General features: G+C 38.1%; 2 protein-coding genes and 1 long non-coding RNA gene across 3 annotated transcripts in view; 1 reads left to right on the forward strand and 2 right to left on the reverse strand.

The window, feature by feature from the left end:
* Window positions 1–24,035, reverse strand: part of LOC134794469 (uncharacterized) — a 585,842-nt gene that overhangs the window by 411,370 nt on the left and 150,437 nt on the right. The window lies entirely within an intron of this gene.
* Window positions 5,217–14,788, forward strand: LOC134794637 (organic cation transporter protein-like). Its single transcript, XM_063766440.1, has 8 exons — window positions 5,217–5,638; window positions 7,453–7,648; window positions 7,906–8,006; window positions 8,263–8,429; window positions 8,722–9,109; window positions 13,121–13,359; window positions 13,609–13,790; window positions 14,632–14,788. The coding sequence occupies exons 1-8, from the start codon at window positions 5,448–5,450 to the stop codon at window positions 14,770–14,772; spliced, it is 1,605 nt and encodes a 534-aa protein (XP_063622510.1). The 5' UTR covers window positions 5,217–5,447; the 3' UTR covers window positions 14,773–14,788.
* The window catches only part of LOC134794444 (organic cation transporter protein-like), a 40,560-nt gene continuing 35,702 nt past the window's right edge, over window positions 19,178–24,035 (reverse strand). The window contains exons 7-9 of the mRNA XM_063766258.1: window positions 23,750–23,869; window positions 21,661–23,373; window positions 19,178–20,769 (exon numbers count right to left, since the gene is read on the reverse strand). Of these exons, the coding sequence (XP_063622328.1) occupies window positions 23,314–23,373; window positions 23,750–23,869 (180 nt within the window). The 3' untranslated portion in view covers window positions 19,178–20,769; window positions 21,661–23,313. The remainder of the gene's footprint in view (window positions 20,770–21,660; window positions 23,374–23,749; window positions 23,870–24,035) is intronic.

Here is a 24,035-nt window from a genome sequence, read left to right on the forward strand (position 1 = left end):
TAGGTACAATTAAAAATAAACAAAATTTAGACATGTCTTGTGATTTTTTTCATCGCGCCAACTTTAACCTAGTAAGGTTTTGGTTGGAATCTGCCTTTGCCAATATAATCTAGTTTCCATTAATTTTTGAAAATCGTTTGCATTTTGCCCCTCTGAAAAGTGACTGTCAGGTGGCAATTGTGAGCGTGCTAAAAGAGGGTCTAGGACAAGGAAGTCTCAAAGCTGTCATCCTGCTAAAGAACTTTGCTGTCGAACTATTCAATACAAAACATACCTCATAGACAACAGTGTCAGTATTCTCATAAACATACTCCTCGCACCGCACGACGTCATCTCGGTCGAAATTGTCTGCCGAGCAACTAACTCCTGAAGAGTTGAATCTTCTACAGTTGTCGAAGGCACCACCGGCACTGGGAATGGCTAGAGACAGCCAGGACGGTGAAAAGTCTCCGGTCTCGCTCTCGCATTCGGGAATCAGGCATCTGAAAAATCATTTTTTTATAATATAAGAGGCACTAAGGCAGTGTGAGTGAGTGATGGTAGGTGGACTAAAATGTTGACGGATTGGTGGCCGCTTTCAGATGAAAGAAGCGCCTGACGTCCGTTGGCTCGTTGGGTGGATGACATTCGGGAAATCGCGGGGCACTTTTGGATGAGACTAGCCCAGGCCTGCTCAGCAGTGGGCGACTGAAGGCTAGATTGATGAAGAGGCACACGAACAGATGAACCGCCTGATGGTAAATTATTACCGTCGGCCATGGACAACCCGCGACATCAGATGGTTTGTAGCGTTGCTGGTATTTAAGATGGGATCTTTCCTTGAAGTTTTGAAGGTCGTATCGGTCTGGAAACACCACAGGCAGGACCATTGTTTAATATGTTTATTTCGTGACATAAATATAGTTTTGAGTTTTTTAACACATCCGTGTGTTTGCTTTATTCATTCTAAGAATAAACCTAATGTAGTTACTTAGCATAAATGTGGTTATGATATTTATCTAGGTTATCAAGTGCCTTTAAAATGCCTAAATATTTAAGACTCTGATCTTCTCACACATAATTTCTCTACGTCCTTGACTTCTTATCTTAAATCTAGATTAATGAATAACTGTAATAAAATGTTTTAAAATGTAAGTGAAGTGTTTGTAAGTAATGAAAATATGCATCCCACATGCGTAATATAAAATAGCTTTTGATTATCTTAACTTTGCGATGACTACAGGAAAGACGAGAACGAGGTAAGCATACAACAATATCCGTATAACCCGATTGTTCAGGCAGTACCAATCGTAGCGGATGAAACAACGCTTCAAAAGGACCTACCTTTCTGGAATTATTCTTCAAATAGTTAAATAATGCAAGATTTTTAACCCGTTACTTCGATGCTGACTGTACCACGTACGGGAAAACATGTTATGGTAAGAAAAAACATTTTTGGTACAAGCATAACTGACTGTACTTTTCTTTCCACATGCAACTAATAGGTACTCATCGAGACAATTCTAACAACCCCAAACACAATAAGATCACCCGATCAGCTTCATGGTACCTTTATATTGCATTGTCACCCGACTTATGTATGAAAATTTTCAGGTTCATCGGAAACCGAGAAGTGGGTCGAATTTAACTTAGAAGATTTCATTACAGACGGACAGACAGACATTGCATTGGATTCGGAAACCGGGAAATGGGTCAAATTTAACTTAGAAGATTTGATTACAGACAGATAGACAGACAACGGGACAGATTAAACTAAATAAAAACCTTGTAAAACAACATCACCTCGTCGAAATCCTTGCAGCAGTGAACACATACTCATTTCCACTGTAACCACTAAACAGCGCCACTATCAAACACAGCCCCAAAGCCATTTTCTGGTACCGTCCAAACTCTCCTATCTCCTCCTTTATTATCTTGTCCAAATTCACTTTGGCTTCTTCTTTCGCTTTTTTAGATACAACATCTTGATCTTCTTTTGTTTCATCCGTTTCACTAGTTGGCCCGCTGATGGCAATCTGTACCCTGTACATACCCCTCATACAACGTGCGCGTTTGCAATTTTGTATGGGATTTTGAGTTTCCAAAACGTCCCGCTTGGCGCGCTGTTCACAATCCCATACAAAATAGACAAAACGCAAACGCGAACGTCACGCTATCGAATGAAATTTACACTAGCGGTAAAATGGGGTGAGTAGGGACAAAACTGACATTCAAACCTTGATAACATTTTATTTTTACATTTTATGCAAACTTAATTTTATTAATAAATGTTCCAGCCGTTTTTATTTTAGTTTTTTATGATTTTAGGTAGTTCCATTTCATAACTTTAACGATAAACATAAAATCCCTCCTCACCCCGTAGTCCCTCGTAGTTGGGGTGAGATGGGATTTCATACAAAAGGTGATTTTGAAACGTTGTTGAATCGATTTTTTTATTATAGCTCCATTTATAATATGAATACATTATTTAGGTAGCAGCAGCCCTTTAAAAACCATCTCACCCCCCTGTCATCCCTTCTCTCCCCATTCATAACCCGACTCTCCTCGCAATCCCTACTCACCCCATTTTACGGTATTTGTTTATTACATCACTAGTTTTAAAGTGCACTTCCTTAAAAATATTCTATAATTTTGTTAGTTTTACTAGTATAGACGTAGAAAATTAACGCAGAACTAATTGTACTTAGATATAAAAGTATTATGCGAGGATCTATCTCTACGTAACATGCATTACTAACACTGTAAAGAGATTTACTCTGCACTTGACATTTTACTGATAAACTTTTGATAAGAATTTTTTGCCCGATCTTAATTTTGGGTTACATTGGACTGATAAAATACTATTATTTATCATTAAATATTCAATAACGAATCTTAGGGTACCTATCATACTATGTAGGTATATATCATCATCATCATCATCATCATCATCTCAGCCATAAGACGTCCACTGCTGAACATAGGCCTCCCCCTTGGACCTCCATACGTACCGGTTGGAAGCGATCCGCATCCAGCATCTTCCAGCGACCTTAACAAGGTCGTCTGTCCATCTTGTGAGTGGACGTCCTACGCTGCGCTTGCTAGTCCGTGGTCTCCACTCGAGCACTTTTCGACCCCATCGGCCATCTTCTCTGCGTGCAATGTGGCCTGCCCATTGCCACTTCAGCTTGCTAATCCGGTGGGCTATGTCGGTGACTTTAGTTCGTGTACGAATCTCCTCATTTCTGATTCGATCACGTAGAGAAACTCCGAGCATAGCCCTCTCCATAGCTCGTTGAGCGACTTTGAGTTTTAAGATGAGGCCGATAGTGAAAGACCACGTTTCGGAGCCGTAAGCCATCACTGGTAACACACATTGGTTAAAGACTTACTTGAATTAGATAAACTTATATCAATTGGATATATTACATTTTTATCGTCAGTTTTGATAAGCCGAATATGAACTACATATATTTTGCCACCATGGAGTTGCAAGCGTCCGTAGTCCATAGTCTACGATAACCGCTTACCACCACGGTAATATCAGGCGGGATGTATGCTTGTTTGCAACTGACATGTTAAAATAAATGAAATGGTTTGCAGTTTAACTAAGACTCAAGCTTCAAATTTTGTAACCAATTTATTGTGTTTCTAAACAAAACATTTGTGACGTTTTCTATGAAAAGGGACCTTATTGTCGATGGCGCTTACGCCATTATTAACGATGCTCCGATAAAAATACAATGCCGCGCGACGCTGTGCGACGTAAGCGCCATCGACAATAACGTCCCTTTTCATAGATAATGCCCCATTTTTCAAGTCATTTCTTACCATAGGTACCTAGTGCCGGCGCGTCAAACATATCCATAGGCAACCCGGGGCTAATTTGGCTTACATATTTCCTTTACAACTCTGCTCAAACGTCCTAAAACATCAGGCAAGCCGGTGGGAACCGGCTTTTATGAACGCGCCGCACTTACTTATTTAGTTAACTAGTTCGTGCGTTTTGTATAAGTAGATATGTTAAAGTCAAAGATTTTAGATTTATCTACATGCCTTATAACAAAGGCCTTTGTTATATGGAAGGCACTGAGCCATGACAACCTCTTCTGTTATCCAAGTATTTCGAACTTGTAGAGTCTGTGCGTAAAGAGAGTTGTGGAATGTATGGGGATGGGGCCCAATATATTCCACGACTCTTCTCTTTCCGAACAGACTCTATTAGGCCCCACACGTTTTAAATGACATTTAGCTGTTGCAGGCTTTGAATTTGCTTGACAGTGTCATCCAGCAGCCAGCAGCATCCAGCTTGACAGTACATCGATTGAACCAGCGACTAAATTGTGCAACTAGCTTTGAGTTGTTATAAACAAATTCCGCTAGAAAGCGCTACTGATAATATATGTTTTCTATGCTATATGCTAACCTAACCACTGTTGATAACATGTTTGTATAGAATTTGTATAGCCATACAAATGAACTTAATATTAGTCCCGTAAATAAGTTGGTAGCCTATGCAAACAAGTATTATACAGTAACTGCCATCCATTGTTACTATAATGGAAATGGGAGAACATGATACATGATTTATCCTTCAATAGGAAGATTTTGCTTAGGTAAGGTCAATGTGGATAAGACCGTCTATCAGGTAAGACCGTCTACGTGCCGTCTACAAAGCTCTTTCGTTGCTTCCAACTCTTGTTTTTCAGTCATTTGAGACAAAACGTTAACCCCAGACGAACGTTAATCGCCAAATCTTCCGTCGCAACTTTCGCAGCTGTTGTTGCCGTCTTTGAGGTTATTTACAACTTAACCAAAAAAGAAAACAAAATATCACGTATATCACGATAAGTTACAACAAATTTTGTAGCTTTCCATTGTAACCCAGCGTGGAAATACCGTAAGCGTCACAGGCACCTTTGCATTGGGAAGGGAACGTAGATGATTGTTTGCATGAAATTAAAGTTGTAATTTTATTTTATTTTATGGTTTTTCTTTTTATAGCTTTTCAAATGAAATATACGCAAGCATAATCTATCATAATTAAATAATTCCCTGCAAAATTAAACAGTCTACTGTTACTTTGCACAACATTATCATAATATACATTAATATTATCTCAGCTGTGACAATACGTCCATTCTTTGATTCAGACGTCACGTCATCAAACAAGCCACTTATATGAAATTGGTTGACATTAACGATGTACCACAAGATTATACCACAGCAGGCTTCAGTCAACATTACACTGCAGACTGAAGGGCTACTTAGTTTGTCAGCCAGAACAGTGAATTTCTACAACTCATCAGTTTCAATATCCACAACATTTATAAGCTTTTTTGTAAATATGGACTACTTGTAGTAAATAGTGATTTTATTCAACACATGCTTAACGAAGCAAAAACTAAATTAACATTCTATCAAGTTGAGTTTTATGAATACGGTGGTAAAAACTTAAAAACTGCGCCATGTCTTCTCAAATCCCAAATATCCCAATGTCCGTGACCGTCAAGCCAGTTGAGCCTGTGACGTCAATAGGTTCCATGGCGACCTTCGGAAGGTTCCAGCGGTGGCAGTACTTGCTGGCAACTATACCTATACTGTTTACTGCGATGAGCAACATCAACTATGTGTTTTCTGCGGCTGCCGAGGATGCCAGGTTTGTCAAAAAATCTTTTTACGACACGCTTTATTGGTGGGTGTACTTAATGTCGCTCAAAGAATCATGTCATTGTGTGCTTGTTTCGAGACAGGGGTCATCTAGTAGCAACCGAAGTTCTCCATCCCTAAGTATATTTTACACAATGAATAATCATTGAGCTAATGATTATTAATTGTGTTAAATATTTGTAAATTAACATCTTGGTCACTAGGTTGTCTTTTTAGGGTTCCGTACCAAAGGGTAAAAACGGTACCCTATTAAGTACCAAGACTCCGCTGTCCGTCTGTCCGTCTGTCTGTCACCAGGCTGTATCTCATGAACCGTGATAGGTAGGCAGTTGAAATTTTCACAAATGATGTAAGGTTTACTCGGGTAATTCCGAAATTCGGATAATTCCGAAATTCAGATGAAAATCACCCAAAATTCCATCATAATAAAAGTCTCTATTCGGAATTATCCGACAGTTTTCGACATTCGGAATTACCCGAATACACTTTCTGTTGCCGCTATAACAACAAATACTAAAAACAGAATATAATAATTATTTAAGTGGGGCTCCCGTACAACTAACGTGATTTTTTTGCCGTTGTTTGCGTATATATGGTAAGGGACCCTTCGTGCGCGAGTCCCACTCACACTTGGCCGGTTTTTTACAGCACTAAGGCATTAATTTATTCGCATTCTCAGACCGTGTCCTACTGAGGAACATCAAATAATTAACTGGTAACAATCAAGATAATTATTATAGCAATGTGACAAACAAAAGACATCACATATTATAAGAACATTAGGCTTGACGGCCGGTGAGAAGTTATAGTTATAATTATAATGGTTAAATATTTATGAGTCCTAATAACAAATTTCTAGAAGTTTGAAACTATTTATATGTACAGTCAGCTGTAAAAATATGGGTGTAGCCAACTTATACAAAAATATGTCCCATAGTTCTTAATTCGCTGACATAAGAGCTATGGGACATATTTTTGAGATGATTTGTGCACCCATATTTTTACAGTTGACTGTACATATAGTTTCAAACTTCTAGAAATTTGTTATTAGGACTCATAATTAACCCAAGCGAGCGGAAATCACTTAAAAGTTAAAAAACAATTATGTGAAAAAAAAACAACCAATTTTTTTTATTAGGTACGAGGTACCTACTTAAAGTTATATTTCTATAAATATAACATGAACTCTGAAATTGATTCATGTCGTTGTTTATTCTGCTTTCAGTTGAACCGATTGTTATATGCAGTTGTTAGCAGCAATCATAGCAATCAGGGCAATCATCATGATGAGCCTGTTGGAAGTATTACGGCAAAATGGAGGCAAAATGTCAAACGAAGAGCGCTCTAATGCCAAGGGAAAATTAGAATAGATTTAGACGAGAATAGCATAGATTATTAAGTTATCATTTACTGACTATTTTTAACACATTTTTAAAGACAATAAATTTGCAGATGTAATGTCAAACTTTCATAAAGTCTGTGCGGAAAGAGAAGAGCCGTGGAATGTATTGGGCCCCATACATTCCACTACTCTTCTCTTTCCGCACAGACTCTACAAGCAAACTTTAACGAACTACTATAATATAACGTCGAGAGACCGTTTGGAGCAACGGACAATAAGAACGACTGCGTTGTTATGGAAATTAACAATTTTAAATCCACTATAGTATAGAATAAAGATATATGGAACAGAAATTACAAATATCTAATTTACTAATTAGAAATGGGCTATGAAAACTTTGAATGGACTTAGAAATTGACTAAAATTGACTAAAATTTTTCCCTTTAATTTATTGCCTACAGATGTGCCGTGCCAGCCTGCGAAACAGCAAACTCCACACCAGCCCTGCCACCCTGGTGGCCTGCCGGCGAACATCGCTGCTCCCGTCCGGTGCTCGCCAGCGGCGTTGTAGGCAACTGTAGCGTGCACAGTTTCATCAACCAGTCTGTGCGTTGTGACAAGTGGGTGTACGGTTCCAATAACTCCATAGTTTCTGAGGTAAGCACAATTCCTACTGAGATACTACCACGATACTACAAACTCCACATCAGCCCTGCCAGCCTGGTGAGACATTGAGATCTTATATCTATTAGTTAGTAGTTACACATAATTGTTCAAGTAACTAAGTATTAAAAACGTTCGAAAAACTATGAATCTAAAATATAACAAAAATATGGATGTTTTTCGTTGTAAAACTCTTCATTGAAAATCGGTACAAAATTAACGATTGTTTGAAGGTTTAATATTTTCTGCAGTTTGACCTGGCCTGCCAAGAGTGGAAGCGGACGCTGGTGGGCACCGTCCACAACGTGGGTGTGATGATATCCATGCCTCTAATGGGCTTCGTTTCAGACAGGTCAGAGGTTTTTACATAAATTTTAATAAAAGAATAGCTTTAGACAACTGACTGACAAGTACAACCAAACTATAAGAGCATTCAGGAAGTAAAAAGAGTAAGCGGACAGTTGCGGGAATGTATTTTATTAGGATACTGCGTTAATATATTAATTTTATACTTTGTACGACATTGAAGCTACTTTTATTTGTGTAGATCCATACTTTATCAGTCATATTTTTACATAAAATAAAAAGCTCTGCACGATGTGTTTCAGATGGGGCCGAAGAAAATCTATAATAGCCAGCGGGTTGGGTCTGGTGGTGGGGGCTTTCAAGACCCTAACCGCGGGTCCGGGCTGGACCGGATATCCCCTTTACTTGTTACTGGAGCTTCTCGAGGCTGCGCTGGTTACTGGAACTTACACCACATGCTTTGTGCTGAGTAAGTATTTTAATACCTTGTAATTCCCACTTCCATCATTCACTTTTCCAATTAACTTGGTGTTGCAGCATATTATTCTCTTCCTTAGCTCTCTGTCACTCGTCATCTCATCTCTTACTTTCTTTCTATTTATATCTCTCAGAATCTCCTCCACTTTTGCCTTGTTCTACCTGTTCTACTACCGCCCGACAATTTTACTCATTCATTTTTCATCTTGTTACGTAACTATCATTCATTCGCATCACATAGGTACGTATTTTTACCCTACATATTGTAACATTTGACATTTCAGTGCTAGAGCTAGTCGGCAAGAACAAACGCATAATCAGCGCCCTAGTCCTTGGGATCATGATCTCCTCCGGTGAACTCCTGCTAACCCTCATCGTCTGGCTGGTCCCCTACTGGAGACACTTCCAGCTCTTCCTCTACTGTCCTGCCTTCATCTTTCTCGCTTACATCTTCCTTCTAGAAGAATCCTTACGCTGGTTGATTGTTAATGAGAAAAACGATAAAGCTGTCATGCTGGTACAGAAGATTTCAAAGTGGAATGGTGTGGCGTTGTCACGGAAGATGATAGATGCTATTCGGAATTCGAAAGTGGGATTTGATGCGGATAAAGAAGTGGAGAAGGAGAAGTTCCATCCGAAGCTGTTGTTTTCTTCGGCAATGTTGGTTAAAAGGTATTATTTCTTCCTCACGTTATCCCGGCATTTTTGCCACGGCTAAAAAAAAAAGAAAAAAAGGTATTATTTAGTGCTGTTTATTTCATTAATATACCTATTGTTAATAGCCTGATGTGCTTGATTTGGTGGTGGTAAACTGGTCATCAGCAGAAGTAACTTAGCGAGTGATTTGTTCAAAAGGATACGAACACTACTTTGCTGTTAAGAGAATAAGAGCAAGTGCAGCTCATTTTGGACACGTCCACTGCCACTTATGCTGCTGAATTTACCATATAACATAATAAATTAATAATGGCATTATTTTATTTAAATCCAATGAAGTACACAGTGTTACAATTTACGAGTATTATAGAGTTGTTTAAGAGCGCTATTACATTTCGGCGTTGAGCGAGTTTAGGTATTTTACGCGCTGCGGCAGGCCGTGCGAGCTCAGTATGCCGAATGCCGATCCCTTCTACCACACTCGCACTACAATGATGGATTAAACATTCTTGATCCTTCGCGAAGCATATTGAAATCAACCATAACAACACTAACTGTACTTAACTTTTAAAGTTCTAAAACTGTTATTTGGTAAGTACGAAAATACTAAATGCAGTGCAAATGTACATAGGGGCTGTTCATAAATTACGTCATCTATTTTTGACGATTTTTGACCCCCCCCCACCCCTCAAATCATCCAAAAATCAAGCTTCGGATGAATCTGTTTCCTCCGTCATGTTACCATCATCCGATGTCCAGACCCCCCCCCCCCCCACTCCTCCCATTTGAAACGACGTAATTTATGAATAGCCCCATACTCGTACTTATGAAGGTATATTACTCGAAAGAAATTATAGGTACCTACTCGCTTATTTACATGTTTCGTCATTGCATTTGGTACCTATAGGTTGTAAAGTTTGTATCAACGAGGGTTTAAAAACGAACTGGTACTGAGGATCTGATGATGATTAAGGTGGTCACGGATACCAATCAACCATGTAGTAACATGATTAGGCTCGTTTGATTCGTCTCAACAAGATATTTGACACTGAAGATACACAGGGTCTGATGATGGAGCTGGAAGGTGGCCTCGGGTACCAGTCTATCATGTAACTAAACAACTTCGTGTTTGGGCTCGTTTGATTCGTCTCAACAAGATCTTTGGCACAAGATAATACTCAGGGTCTGATGATGGAGCCGGAAGGTGGTCACCGGTACCAATCAACCATGCAACTAAACCACTTCGTGTTTAGGCTCGTTTGATTCGTCTCAACAAGATCTTTGACACAAGATAGTACTCAGGGTTTGATGATGGAGCCGGCAGGTGGTCACCGGTACCAATCAACCATGCCACTAAACCACTTCGTGTATAGGCTCGTTTTATTCGTTTCTATAAGATCTTTGACACAAGATAGTACTCAGGGTCTGATGTTGGAGCCGGAAGGTGGTCACCGGTACCAATCAACCATGCAACTAAACCACTTCGTGTTTAGGCACGTTTTATTCATCTCAACAAGATCTTTGACACAAGGTAGTACTCAGGGTCTGATGATGGAGCGCGAAGGTGGCGACGGGTACCTGTCTATCATCATCAGCTCCATCATCAGACCCTGAGTAGTATCTTGTGTCAAACATCTTATTGCGACGAATCAAACGAGCCCAAACACGAAGTGGTTCAGTTACATGGTAGACTGGTACCCGTGGCCACAGTCCAGCTCCATCATCAGACCCTGAGTACTAACTTGTGTCAAAGATCTTGTTGCGACGAATCGAACGAAGCCAAACACGAAGTGGTGTAGTTGCATGGTTGATTGGTACCGGTGACCACCTTCCGGATCCATCATCATACCCTCAGTACTACCTTGTGTCAAAGATCTTGTTGCGACAAATCAAACGAGCCCAAACACGAAGTGGTTCAGTTACATGGTAGACTGGTACCCGTGGCCACAGTCCAGCTCCATCATCAGACCCTGAGTACTAACTTGTGTCAAAGATCTTGTTGCGACGAATCGAACGAAGCCAAACACGAAGTGGTTTAGTTGCATGGTTGATTGGTACCGGTCACCACCTTCCAGATCCATCATCAGACCCTCAGTACTACCTTGTGTCAAAGATCTTGTTGCGACAAATCAAACGAGCCCAAACACGAAGTGGTTCAGTTACATGGTAGACTGGTACCCGTGGCCACCTTCCAGCTCCATCATCAGATCCTGAGTACTATCTTGTGTCCAAGGTCTTGTTGAGACGAATCAAACGAGCCTAAACACGAAGTGGTTTAGTTGCATGGTTGATTGGTACCGGTGACCACCTTCCGGCTCCAACATCAGACCCTGAGTACTATCTTGTGTCAAAGATCTTATAGAAACGAATAAAACGAGCCTAAACACGAAGTGGTTTAGTGGCATGGTTGATTGGTACCGGTGACCACCTGCCGGCTCCATCATCAGACCCTGAGTACTATCTTGTGTCAAAGATCTTGTTGAGACGAATCAAACGAGCCTAAACACGAAGTGGTTTAGTTGCATGGTTGATTGGTACCGGTGACCACCTTCCGGCTCCATCATCAGACCCAAAGTATTATCTTGTGCCAAAGATCTTGTTGAGACGAATCAAACGAGCCCAAACACGAAGTGGTTTAGTTGCATGGTTGATTGGTACCGGTGACCACCTTCCGGCTCCATCATCAGACCCTGAGTACTATCTTAAGTCAAAGATCTTGTTGAGACGAATAAAACGAGCCTAAACACGAAGTGGTTTAGTTGCATTGTTGATTGGTACTGGTGACCACCTTCCGGCTCCATCATCAGACCCTGAGTACTATCTTAAGTCAAAGATCTTGTTGAGCCGAATCAAACGAGCCCAAACACGAAGTGGTTTAGTTGCATGGTTGATTGGTACCGGTGACCACCTTCCGGCTCCATCATCAGACCCTGAGTACTATCTTGTGTCAAAGATCTTGTTGAGATGAATAAAACGAGCCTAAACACGAAGTGGTTTAGTTGCATGGTTGATTGGTACCGGTGACCACCTTCCGGCTCCATCATCAGACCCTGAGTACTATCTTGAGTCAAATAAATACATATAGAATGTCAGGTCCTTTCAAATATTTTTAATCCTGTCCGGTAGTTTATTAAACTGTACCATTATAAATTATAATACTATAAAAACAGTGCTAGGATCAAAGTCTCTCGTTGCGGTTTACACGCACACAGTATAGCGTTTTACACGGCGCCCGCCGCACACAATGATAAAAAACCTCGTCGTCGCCGTTGAAAATGTGCGGAGCCGACCGACACACGTCCTGCCTCTACAAGCTCTGCCGCGGCACTGAGCTGGCGCAGCGCGCGTCATCGGTAATATAGAGTAGTTTTCAAAAAATTGCCAAAAAATTATAGTAGAATTTCATAAACACTAATGTATACCAACAGCATAAGCAAACGTTGCAGATTGCTTGAGTATGAAAATTACTTCGATATTAAGTAGATTTTCGTAGGAATTGACACTTGTTTCGGAGAGAAAATCGAGTTCGTTTTACTTTGATTTTCTCTTTCTCAAAGGTATGTAGGAAAAATATAGTTTGATATGCCTAAAGTACAGGGTATTAGTAACACAAAATAGCCAGGTTTAGCAGAGTAAAATTCTCAACATTTCCAAATAAGAGCTCGCCATTCAGTGCTTCACGGGGTTTTTCGGAAACGACCATCAGAAAAAAAATCATTACTAATTTAATAAGTCCTTTTTCTAATATTTACAACGATATTTATAAAGATAAGAAGACGCTTTTACTGGAACAAGTACTCATTGTTTCTAATAATGAGCGCAAAGTCCTGAATTTCGTCGACTAGTATCATCAATTTTGCATTATTTCGACTTTTCTTGTAAGAGCGCTCTTAAGCGCCAAACTGATCTAGATTCAGTCTAACGGCAATTCGTCTGTTATTAATGACCTGAACAGCTTAAAACTTCAGAGAACTGAGGATAATATATTTTTAAGAATACGGTATTATTTTCTAATTTTATTTTCAGGCTAGTAGTATGCTCATGGTGGTGGTTCACAGCAGCATTCGTCTACTACGGCCTCCTGATCAACTCCGTAACGTTGCCTGGCAACAAGATAGGGAACTTCGCTCTATCCGCGATCTCGACGCTGATTGGCGAGTTCATCGCTTGCTTCTCGCTTAACAAGATCGGGAGGAAGTACACTTTGCTGGGAGGGTTCCTGGTTTGTGGGATCGCGTGCGTTGTTGAAGCTTTTGTACCAAAAGGTAAAGTGCAATGAGTAAATAAAGAAGTTCTTGTAGGTGTCGGCACCAGAGTTGAGGTCACGCACACAACAATAGGTATGTCATGTAATAACAGCGGCATTTTCCAATTAGTGTTCTTTTTTCGTACCGGTCGCAAATTCCACAGCCAAGATTGACCAATAAGCTGTTGTACCAAAATTCCACCTATATTCAGTGTTATACCATTCTTAAGAATCCAAAAATATTGCTATTTCTAAAATACTGTTTCAGCTGCCAAGACCGAATTAATAGTGATATTCCTGCTCGGCAAGATGTGCATATCTATCTGCTTCAACGGTATCTACGTGTACACATCCGAGCTGGTACCGACCAGCGCGAGGGGCTGCTTAGTGGGCGCCTGTTCCATGGTGGCTAGAGTTGGCTCTGTCTTAGCACCCTTGACTCCACTGTTGGTGAGTATATGACCATATATATAAGATGTACATCTATCTGCTTCAACGGTATCTACGTGTACACATCCGAGCTGGTGCCGACCAGCACGAGGGGCTGCTTAGTGGGCGCCTGTTCCATGGTGGCTAGAGTTGGCTCTGTCTTAGCACCTTTGACTCCACTGTTGGTGAGTATATAACCATATATATATATATAAGATGTGCATATATATCTGCTTCAACGGCATCTACGTGTACACATCCGAGCTGATGCTGACCAGCGCGAGGGGCTGCTTAGTGGGCGCCTGTTCCACGGTGGCTAGAGTTGGCTCTGTCTAATCTCTCTTAGCTTTGACCCCATTATTGGTGAGTAGGTGATGGTATTTCAACTTTTTCTTTAATCTTTTAATGTAATCTATAATCATCATCCGGAAGACGTTCAATAGTGGTAAAGATAGGTGGTAGGTATTCTCCAAAGGATAAACACAATTTGACTAGATCATCAGTGCATGTTGGAACTGTTGGAAGTGTCATATGAGTCGCTTAACTTCAAACTCGGGTAAATCCATCTGTCAGATTATGCGATTTTGGTATTAAGAAAAGGTAATAGGGTAGATATTTGCTGAGAGGGTCGAATAGATTTACCCGATTTTGAAGTTAAGCGATACATATGACACGGGGCCATTTTGACGTTGGAAAGGTGGCGGCAAATGGAGAAAATAAATGATGGATGATTCAAAACCTGGATTCCTCTTACCATGCAACTGTCAAAAATACTTTTTTTAACGTCATACCTTAATCAGCAGAATTAAATTCTACAGGGTAATATTATTTTGTTAACTGAATTTATTACTTAACGTTTCAGGGTAACTGGTGGCATCCATTGCCGACGCTCCTCTTCGGCGGTTCAGCATTGATAGCCGCGTTGCTAACACTCTCAACACCCGAAACATTGCAGCGAGACCTGCCCGACACCGTCGCCCAAGCTAAAGCATTCCATCAATAACCAGGGGCTCTGTGAGCTATACTGCCCTCCTAAGCTAAAAGGCAGTTTTTCGACATTTTGCCAAAATTGACTTTTTGTGATATTCGTAATGTAGAGATCGAGATGCATCGACCACTTTGGCCCGTTTTCCGATAAGTGGCTTAGTTTTCGAGAAAAATATCGTAAAAAGACCGTATTTGCACTAATTTTCTAAGCGTTCCTAGTCTAAAAAGCGACTATTTGACAAAGCCAGGCTAAAACAACGTATATGCAGCTATACGTTTTTTTACGCTCTGGTTTGCGTAAAATCTTATCCACTATGTCTAGCCTAAAATAACGTATAAGCCAAAAACTAGGCTAAAAATACGTAAAAGACGCTATACGCGCTTTAAGATTAGGATCTTTAGCAAAATTTTAGATCTGATACTAGTCTAAAAAATCGTATAGTATTTTTTTTTGTTTAAATGTCTCATACGTCATTTAAGCCTAGTATCACTTAACTTTTTTACGTCACCATAATAGTCTTCAGAAAAGTATAAATGTTATACGTTCTTCTTATTTTGTATGGACGTCGTATTAAACGCAAACAAACTTTTATAATGGTTGAAAGTGCGTCTAACTAGTCTATAACGCAGTATATGCTCCAACCTTCGTCATGCTCCCCGCGCGCCGAAAAACACCCTTATGTTAAGTAAAAGCCGTCAGCCGCAAGCGCAGGCTTGTGGCTGCCGGTATGCGAGCGGAGGTGGCATTTTGCGCGTGAAATATTGACCGAACGCCAAAGTAAGAAAAATACTTTATTATTGCATTACCATCATATGTTATCAATAATATGTAGTGTTTACAATCAGTACCTTCGAGTATTATCATTTTTATCAAGGTATATACTTTAAAATTGCCTCGCAAATACTTACGCTCGACAGCAAATACGTCTTTCTAGCGTAGTTTGTGATGATGAAATTGTTCATACGTACTTTTCTACAGCAAACGTTGTTTAAGTTTTATTTTTTCATTCGACGGTTTGACTGCTTTTATTTAAATAAAATCAAATTTATATTAGAGCTAATTGTATCGGGTTTAATTCCCTATAAGCCAAGTAGGTATTTGACATTACGAAGAGTTTAAATCTTATTGAAAAATATTTTAAAGGGAAATTTAATGAGAATTCTTATGGACGGAATAACATTTTCCGCCTAAGTATTTAGATAACCAGGACAAAGGACCATGGGCATCTTTGTATGGAACCTGGGTCCATCCAAAAACCAACTGAGAGTTATATATATATTAGGCCATTAAATACCTAAGTGGGTTTTATAAAAAAACAATATGTATCTTAAAATAAGTTGGTATGTTTGTGTATTAGGTAATAGTTGTATGTTAAAATAGTAAAAGCTATGAGTTTGTAATCTAATAGAAAAAATAATTTTATTAAAATTAGAATCTGATTTTTAATTAGGTACAACCGCTAAAATGCGTTTTAGAATTAAATAAATGACAGAGTATGTGCAGGAATTAATACGAGTTTAATTTTATTGCTAATGTAGACTACACAACTCGCTAACGTCTTACCATGCGATGAAACTCTCGATGATTCGATGCCTATTGATAACAAACTAAAATAACTATTAGAGATGCCACGAATTCGGTAAAACATTATGTATTATTGTGAGTTACGTGTATGCGAAAACTGGTCACCTACAAAGATAGATGGTTGCTAAGATTTAAGTCAGCAGCAAGCTGAGATCTCCATACAAACGTAGTTACGCTCTCATTTTAAAACGATTAGGTAGATTGCTCTAAAACTTTGTACTCACTAAAGGATAAGGTATATCTATGCCTGTAATTAATGTGTAGCTTCAGATACATAATAAAAAAATACAGCGAATATAAGTTTTTCATACACAACTTATTTTTCCTCTATTTCATTAGTTTTGTTGGAATATAAACTAATTAGGTACTGGTATAGATACACCTTATGTTATTGTATGTGCAATTTATTACAATCCAACACGTTGTTTTAAAATGAGTACGAATCTCCGTTTTTATGGGAAGTAATAATTCGGCTGAGCTTATTGCGGACTCTTTTAAGTTTCGTTGCTCATGCTCATTAGAAGTACATGTAATGTCATTAGTAGAGTCGAGTAAATCTAGCCTATGATACAAATAAAATCAGAAAGACTGTACACATTAAAAATGTGTACATATTATGGGGTTATTCCCACCAGTTAGGTATCTACCACCAAGTTGTTACCAGTGGTAACTACTGGGAATTTATTTCCCACCTTTCTTCCCAGTAGCTACCACCAACTCAGTTTTGTGGTAATTACTGGGAAGTTTTTTTCCAGTAGTTAAAATTACCACTGGTAAATGGTGGGATTTTTTCCCTAGTAGTTACCACCAACATTTTTTTACAGTACAATTTAAATGTCTTTTATTATATGAACAAAAAACACTATACTACTAAGCTTTTATTAAAAAAACGAGGTCCAGCGATTACTTTTTGCATTATAATCTTAATTACCATACAAAATTAACATATAAATCGGGTTATTCCCACTAGTTACCATCAATTTGTTATAGTTAAATAGTAATAAAAACAGTATAAGTAGAATACTATAAAAATAGAGGCTTTATTGAACCCTAACAAAATTGTAGTAACTACTGGGGAAAAAATCCCACCTTTTGGTGGTAACTACTGGGAAACAAATCCCATTAGTTACCACTGGCAAAGACATATGTAACTTCGTATAAGACGAATAAAGTCTAAGGAAAAAACGTGCCTCGGAATTGAAGCAAAAGTCATTCTCGAATAGATGGCGCACACACCTTTAGCCTATCCTCGGCTAGATGGCGTGACGACACCGTTTCATATTTAACAATTTTAACACATAGATATCAGTGAATGAACATGGATCAAAATGATATAAAAATAATAAAATCATTTATCCATATATATATACATGTTTTGATAACTTTATACGTTTTCATTTTGAGTTTTAGTCGTGTGTCGATAGATGGCAGTAAATTGACAGTGACTACAAAATTTACAATGACAGGACCCCTCTATACTATCTATTCTTTTTGCCACTGGTAACAACTTGATGGTAACTAGTGGGAATAACCCAATTTATGTGTTATTTTTGTATGGTAATTAAGATTATAATCCAAAAAGTAATCGCTGGATCTCGTTTTTTAAATAACAGCCTAGTAGTATGGCGTTTTTTGTTCGTATATAAATAAACATTTAAACTACGTGTCTATTTTTTATTCCCATTTCTTCCATAAATACTAATGTATAAAACCGTATATTCGGTGTTTTTGGTGGTATACGTTTTTTTACACTAGCACGCTAGTCGAAAATCTGGACAAAATCTTAATTTTTCCTAGTATACTAACCAAAAAGGCCGAATAGCTGCTATAAGGTCTTTTAACTTAGGATTTCAAGTGGGAATTATTCATTGTTACTAAGCAAAAACGCAGCATGTGACATATATGGCGTTTTTACCTAGTTTCTACTTCGTAACTAAGTTAGAACGCCGCATAACGCATGTTTACCGCCTTCTTGACTAGTACGACCTACACATTTTTAAGCTTAATACTAATCTAAAGTGTTTTTTATAAAATTAAAAAAAACTGAGCTGTTTAGAAACATACTATAAATACCTAAAATAAGTACATATATATACCTACCACATACAAAAAGAAAAAATGGAAAAAGTTTTTCCGTTTCGTAGAAATTCAAGAAAGATGTTTAGGTTGGTTTTTTGCGATTATCTCGAAACTAGCTTTTGTCGAAAAACTGCCTTTTAGACTAGGACGGCAGTATAGACTGCGAGTCCGTCTTTGCGTAGTTTGAAACTGAATAAATGTATAGATTTTTGACAATTGACAATTTTGACAAATTATCAAAAACTAAATCGAAGAAATCCATCTAATTAACCTACAAAATTATTTAATCAATTAATGAACGAGAATCAGTTGAGAAACGCGCTCTACAGTTGGAAAGTTTCTCGGAAAATTCACAGAAAATAAAGGAAAATTACATTTTGGAAATGGGAAGAAAATAATTATAGGTACTTACTCATACTCATGGACAAATTTTGAGAAACGCACCTAAAGTAATTACAAAACTAGCAATTATACTTTTTTTGCGTTAAGTTTCTGAAATTTTTCCATGTGGAATTTTCTCAATTTTGGAAAGTATCCAACGGTACACATTAGTACATTGGTAGTACTGCTGACTCACGCCCTAAGTCTCTTGAACGTGACCATGTGAATCAATTTGGTTCTAATCACTTTTAATTCAAAACTATGTAAGTACCTATTGTATTAACAAATCTTTGTTTTTAGTTAGGTAATCCCTTAAAAACCACTTAAAAAAATTGTATATCGGATAGAATAGAAAATATAGAAATAAAGTAAAGAGTACTATATCGGACTTATTTAATAAATAAAATTCCTAGAAATAGTAAAAGGTAAAATCACAATTTTCATCAATATAACTAATTTTATCATAATACCTATTCATAGTATTACAAATGTTTGTTGATAAATCGCAACAATTATACTAGATTTATTAAAAAAAAAATATTTATTAATTTAAATAAATAAAACTGAATTGCCAATTCGTAAATTGATAAAAAATATTATTCGCAAATTGAGTCGCTTAACTTCAAACTCGGGTAAATCCATCTGTCAGATTATACGATTTTGGTATTAAGAAAAGGTAATATATTTGCTGAAAGGGTCGAATGGATTTACCCGAGTTTGAAGTAAGTTAGGCGACACAATTGTACATGCTATTGCTATTTGCTAGAGTCAGACCAAGAAGTCTGCAGAGATTTAGACATCATACGCAGTGCACGTGTTATTTTAATCGTCAAACTTCTATGAAATTATGACGTATAAATAACACTTCAACTGCGGGTGCTGTCAAAATCTCTGCAGACTTTTCTTGGTCTGACTCTACACACCCTGTTGATAGAATGATGTCAAATAAAATGACATGATTAGGATTTAGGATTTTGTAGACAAAAAATACAAGAAAGATGATTCAATTGTATGTACAATTCTCAGATGATACAATTCATGTGAAAGCGACCAGCGCAATCACTTAATAAAGTACCTAAATACGGTTAAGTGTGTCTGCGGGGTAAGAGTATCTGGCCTGTTTACACAATGATTAGTGTTTAGTGCGAGTTTATACATTTGCCATTAAATGTAAGTAGCAAATGTACTTGTAGCCCGGGAAGTAGTGTCATAAGGTGCAAATGTTTGTATCGGATGAATTCACTTAGCACAGATGTAATATACGTAAAGCTAAGCTAATTGAGCCCGGTAGACATCCGCCACTCCCTGGCAGGTAGGCAGGGGGGGCAGTCAAAGTTATTCAAACTTTCAACTCCTTTTTAACCCCGTTAGAGGCTGAATTTTTAAAAACGCTTAAATTACTTCTCTTATATTCTAATAATATGCGTATAGAACAAGTTTCGAGCCCATCACTCGAATTTTTTTTTTATTTCATACAAAGTTTTCAACCCCTATTTCGCCACATTAGGGGACGAATTTTCAAAAACGCTTAATTAGTTTTCTTGTATTTCAATAACATATCTTTTAACGAAGTGTGAAATTCCTAGCTTAAAATAAAACATGAACCCCATACAAACTTTCATCCCCTTTTTAACCCCCTTAGGGGTTACATTTTTCAAAATCGCGTCTTATCTCTTGTACACATTATAAATGTAACCTGGTGTGCAAATTTAAACTTTCTAGCATTTGTAGTTTCGGCTGATAATAGTAATAGTTGAATAAAAAAACAGCAAGCCGATTTTGATTTGTTCATAAATATTTTTGTTTTTCTATTAAACTGTACATTATATGTCTCAAAAATGAATTCCTTATGCCCGATTTATCTGGAAATGATACCAAACACGAGGTCGTAGGTAAATAGAAGCCGATACGAGGCGTGTAACTTTGGATGCCCCCCTGCCTACCCACCAGGGGGTGGCGGTTGGCTACCTAGTGTAGTAAATAAAGGTAGTGGACCCCGCAGTAACTCCTCAGCCAGAAAAAACTTTACAGTATGATAAAGTATCAATAAATAAAAAGTATTGTATAAATATCCAAAGAATAATAGTAATAGTATTTAAGTAAATACCTAAAGTCTTAAATCGTTAATATCTTTTTACGGAAAAATGCTCCGTTCAAACTTTCGTCTCCACCGGAAATATTCATGTAACGTATTGCAACAATATATGACATAACAATAAAAAAAATCCCAGCAGAAATACCAATAACTTATTTGGTAAAAAAATTTCGGACGGAGGAATTACTCGGTTAAATAAATAAACAGCTTTGTATGTTTACGTATAAATACCTAACTTAGGAGTGTTTTTAGGGTTCCGTACCTCAAAACGAAAAAAAAGAACCCTTATAGGATCACTCGTGGGTCTGTCTGTCTGTTTGTCACAGCCTATTTTCTCGGAAACTACTGGACCAATTAAGTTGAAATTTGGTACACATATGTAAATTAGTAACCCAAAGATGGACATATATTTGGATAAATTAAAAATACATAGGTTCGAAGTTATTTAAGAAAATACAAATAGCCAAAAAATTACCATTCCCCCTGTATCTCCGAAACTACGGGGTCTAAAATTTTCAAAAAAATACACAAAATAGTTCTTTACCTATAGATGACAGGAAAACCTATTAGAAATGTGCAGTCAAGCGTGAGTCGGAATTATGTACGGAACCCTAGAAACGCGAGTCAGACTCGCACTTGGCCGGTTTTTTTTTGGATATTTATAATGTTAGTTTCGGCTCATACTATACAATAACCAAGCAAAATTTCATCGACTGAGGAATTAATGCATGGGTCTCCATACAACAACTTGCTTCGTTTACTACCCTAACCGGGCTGGATAGCTTTACGTATACTTCATCTGTGCCAAGTGAATTCATCCGATACCAAAATTTGCACGTCCCATACATTGGGTGACACTACTTCCGTCACTATTGCAATAAACGCTTATCAATGTGTAAGCAAGCCCCAACGCAAAGGCCGGTCACACTAAACTTATCCCTTAGCTACAGTTACCCGTATTGACATTCATTACAATCATTACATTAAAACTGAGAGCACAAGACACTACATTGTCTATTACCAAATAAAATATTGATTAGTATAAGATGTGCAAGATCTAAGAAAAAAGACAGTGCGCCGAGTTTGACAGCTAAAGATGTTGCAGTACAGTCAACAACAGAGCTATGAATACAGGCAAAGTGTCAAAAATATGTATACAGTACTTTATTGCGTGTACATTAAGGTCGTGTATACATATTTTCGGCACTTTGCCTGTATTCATAGCTCTGTTGTTGACTGTACAAACAGCAACACTCTTAACCCTTTACCAGGCTGGTGGGGATATATTTCCCACATACGGCACTTCAAACTTGTGTTCTATTTTCAATAAGTAAGACTGACATTCGATTGTCATTCTAGAACTGTCAGCCTGCAGCCTGGTAAAGGGTTTACGAACTGTCAGTTAACAGTGTGGGCGATGGTACGGCGCCATATTTTTGCTGTAACTGATTTGTAAAAAGTAACTTCTATCAAATTCGAAGCACGAATTTTCTTAGGTTCCACAGACCTTATACACTCACCTTAACTATTAATACGTAAACGAAACATAATGGCACAAAAACAATGTTAATTTAGTAAAATTCTACAGTAAAATAATAAAATGTACAATATAATAAAATTCTTAATACTAACTGACCAGTGTCAATCACTTTATAGCTTGGGTACGGCGACAGTTGTCACCAAGCCAAGCTATGTGAAAAATATTACGGTAAAACTTATTTCCCTGGAGAGAAGTACTTCTATTGTTAAAACTTGTACAATTTAGTTCTTGATGTTTCGATTCCCATTGTATTTATACTTGAAGTTTTAAATTCAATATATAGCTGCCCACGAACTCTGCGGGTTTCGAAAATATAAGCAATTTACATTTTTACTCGCTCACAATGTATATCACACTAAAATATATCTTTTACACATTTGTAATGTGTTTCTAGTAAAAGTTTCGGCATGTAGAGAGCGGCGAATAAAACTTGCATGGTCTCTTTTTATATATATAAAAGGTAAACGAGGAGACGACTCGCCTGATGGTAAGTAATTACCGTTGCTCGTGGACACCTGCAACACCAGAGCGATTTCAAGTGCGGTGCCGACCTTTAAGATGCCTTGAAGGTTTCGGTCGTATCGGCCCGGAAATACCACGTGCAACACATTCCACAGTTTAGATGTGCGAAGCAGGAAGTTTCTGGAGAAACGCACAGTAGATGACTGCCAACCATCTAAGTGGTGAAGATAAAAATTAATGTCGCATAAACAATGGCGGAAAGAAGCGGCAGAATAAATGTATTCATTCATAGTCTATAAATATGTCCATAAAATTTTGCAGCTCGCTGTACGTCACTGTCGTGCGAGTGACCGCTCTCTACGTATCGATGTATCAGACTGGGAGTTGATACCTCGTGTGGACCATCATAGTCAGGTTAATCCACGATGATATCTGTACGCTTGCTCGTCCGCGGCGCGACCACCATAGCTTCCGCCTGTAACCAAAGGACATTTGAGTATAGCAGAAATCAAAGGATTATTAATAAAATTACTCTTATTTTGGTTTTTATAAGCAATTAGTAATTAAGGGTGTTTCCTGCTGAGCACTTTGCATTCTGCATTGGGTTATTGAAACTCCTCGCCTATGGCACGAAGAAAATATTTTGCTAATAACAAAATTTCAGGGGTTGCACACAAACCGCATCGTGTGTCGATCAACTAGTCTCAACGTGTTGTGTGAAAACCCCATATTTGTTTAGGACGTGTTCACATTGGGCGTACAGACCAGATAAGGGAGGTACAGGCAGGGATTTTTGGTAGTTACAATGTTTATATTTACACATTAAGTAGGTAAATTATATAATAAATTACCTGCTCGATGGTGTCGGGTAGTCGTAACCGCAAAGTTTCCGGCGTGAGCAGCATGAGACTGCCAGAGATGCCCGCCATCACGCCGAAGATCAGGTAGGGGAGCGACACCATGATTTGCATCTGAAAACAAGTAAAATATTATTTCAAATAAAACTTTGGAGACGTCCCGAAAGTAAATTACCTATTGGTAGTAGGTATTGAAGCTTATAAAATTTGTCGTCAGAATCAGTCAAGAGACACAAAGGTCACATAAAAGATGGCAAAAAAACAGAAACGCCCATTGTCT

Source organism: Cydia splendana, chromosome 10 (assembly GCF_910591565.1).
Source record: "Cydia splendana chromosome 10, ilCydSple1.2, whole genome shotgun sequence".
NCBI classification, from domain to species: Eukaryota; Metazoa; Arthropoda; class Insecta; order Lepidoptera; family Tortricidae; genus Cydia; species Cydia splendana.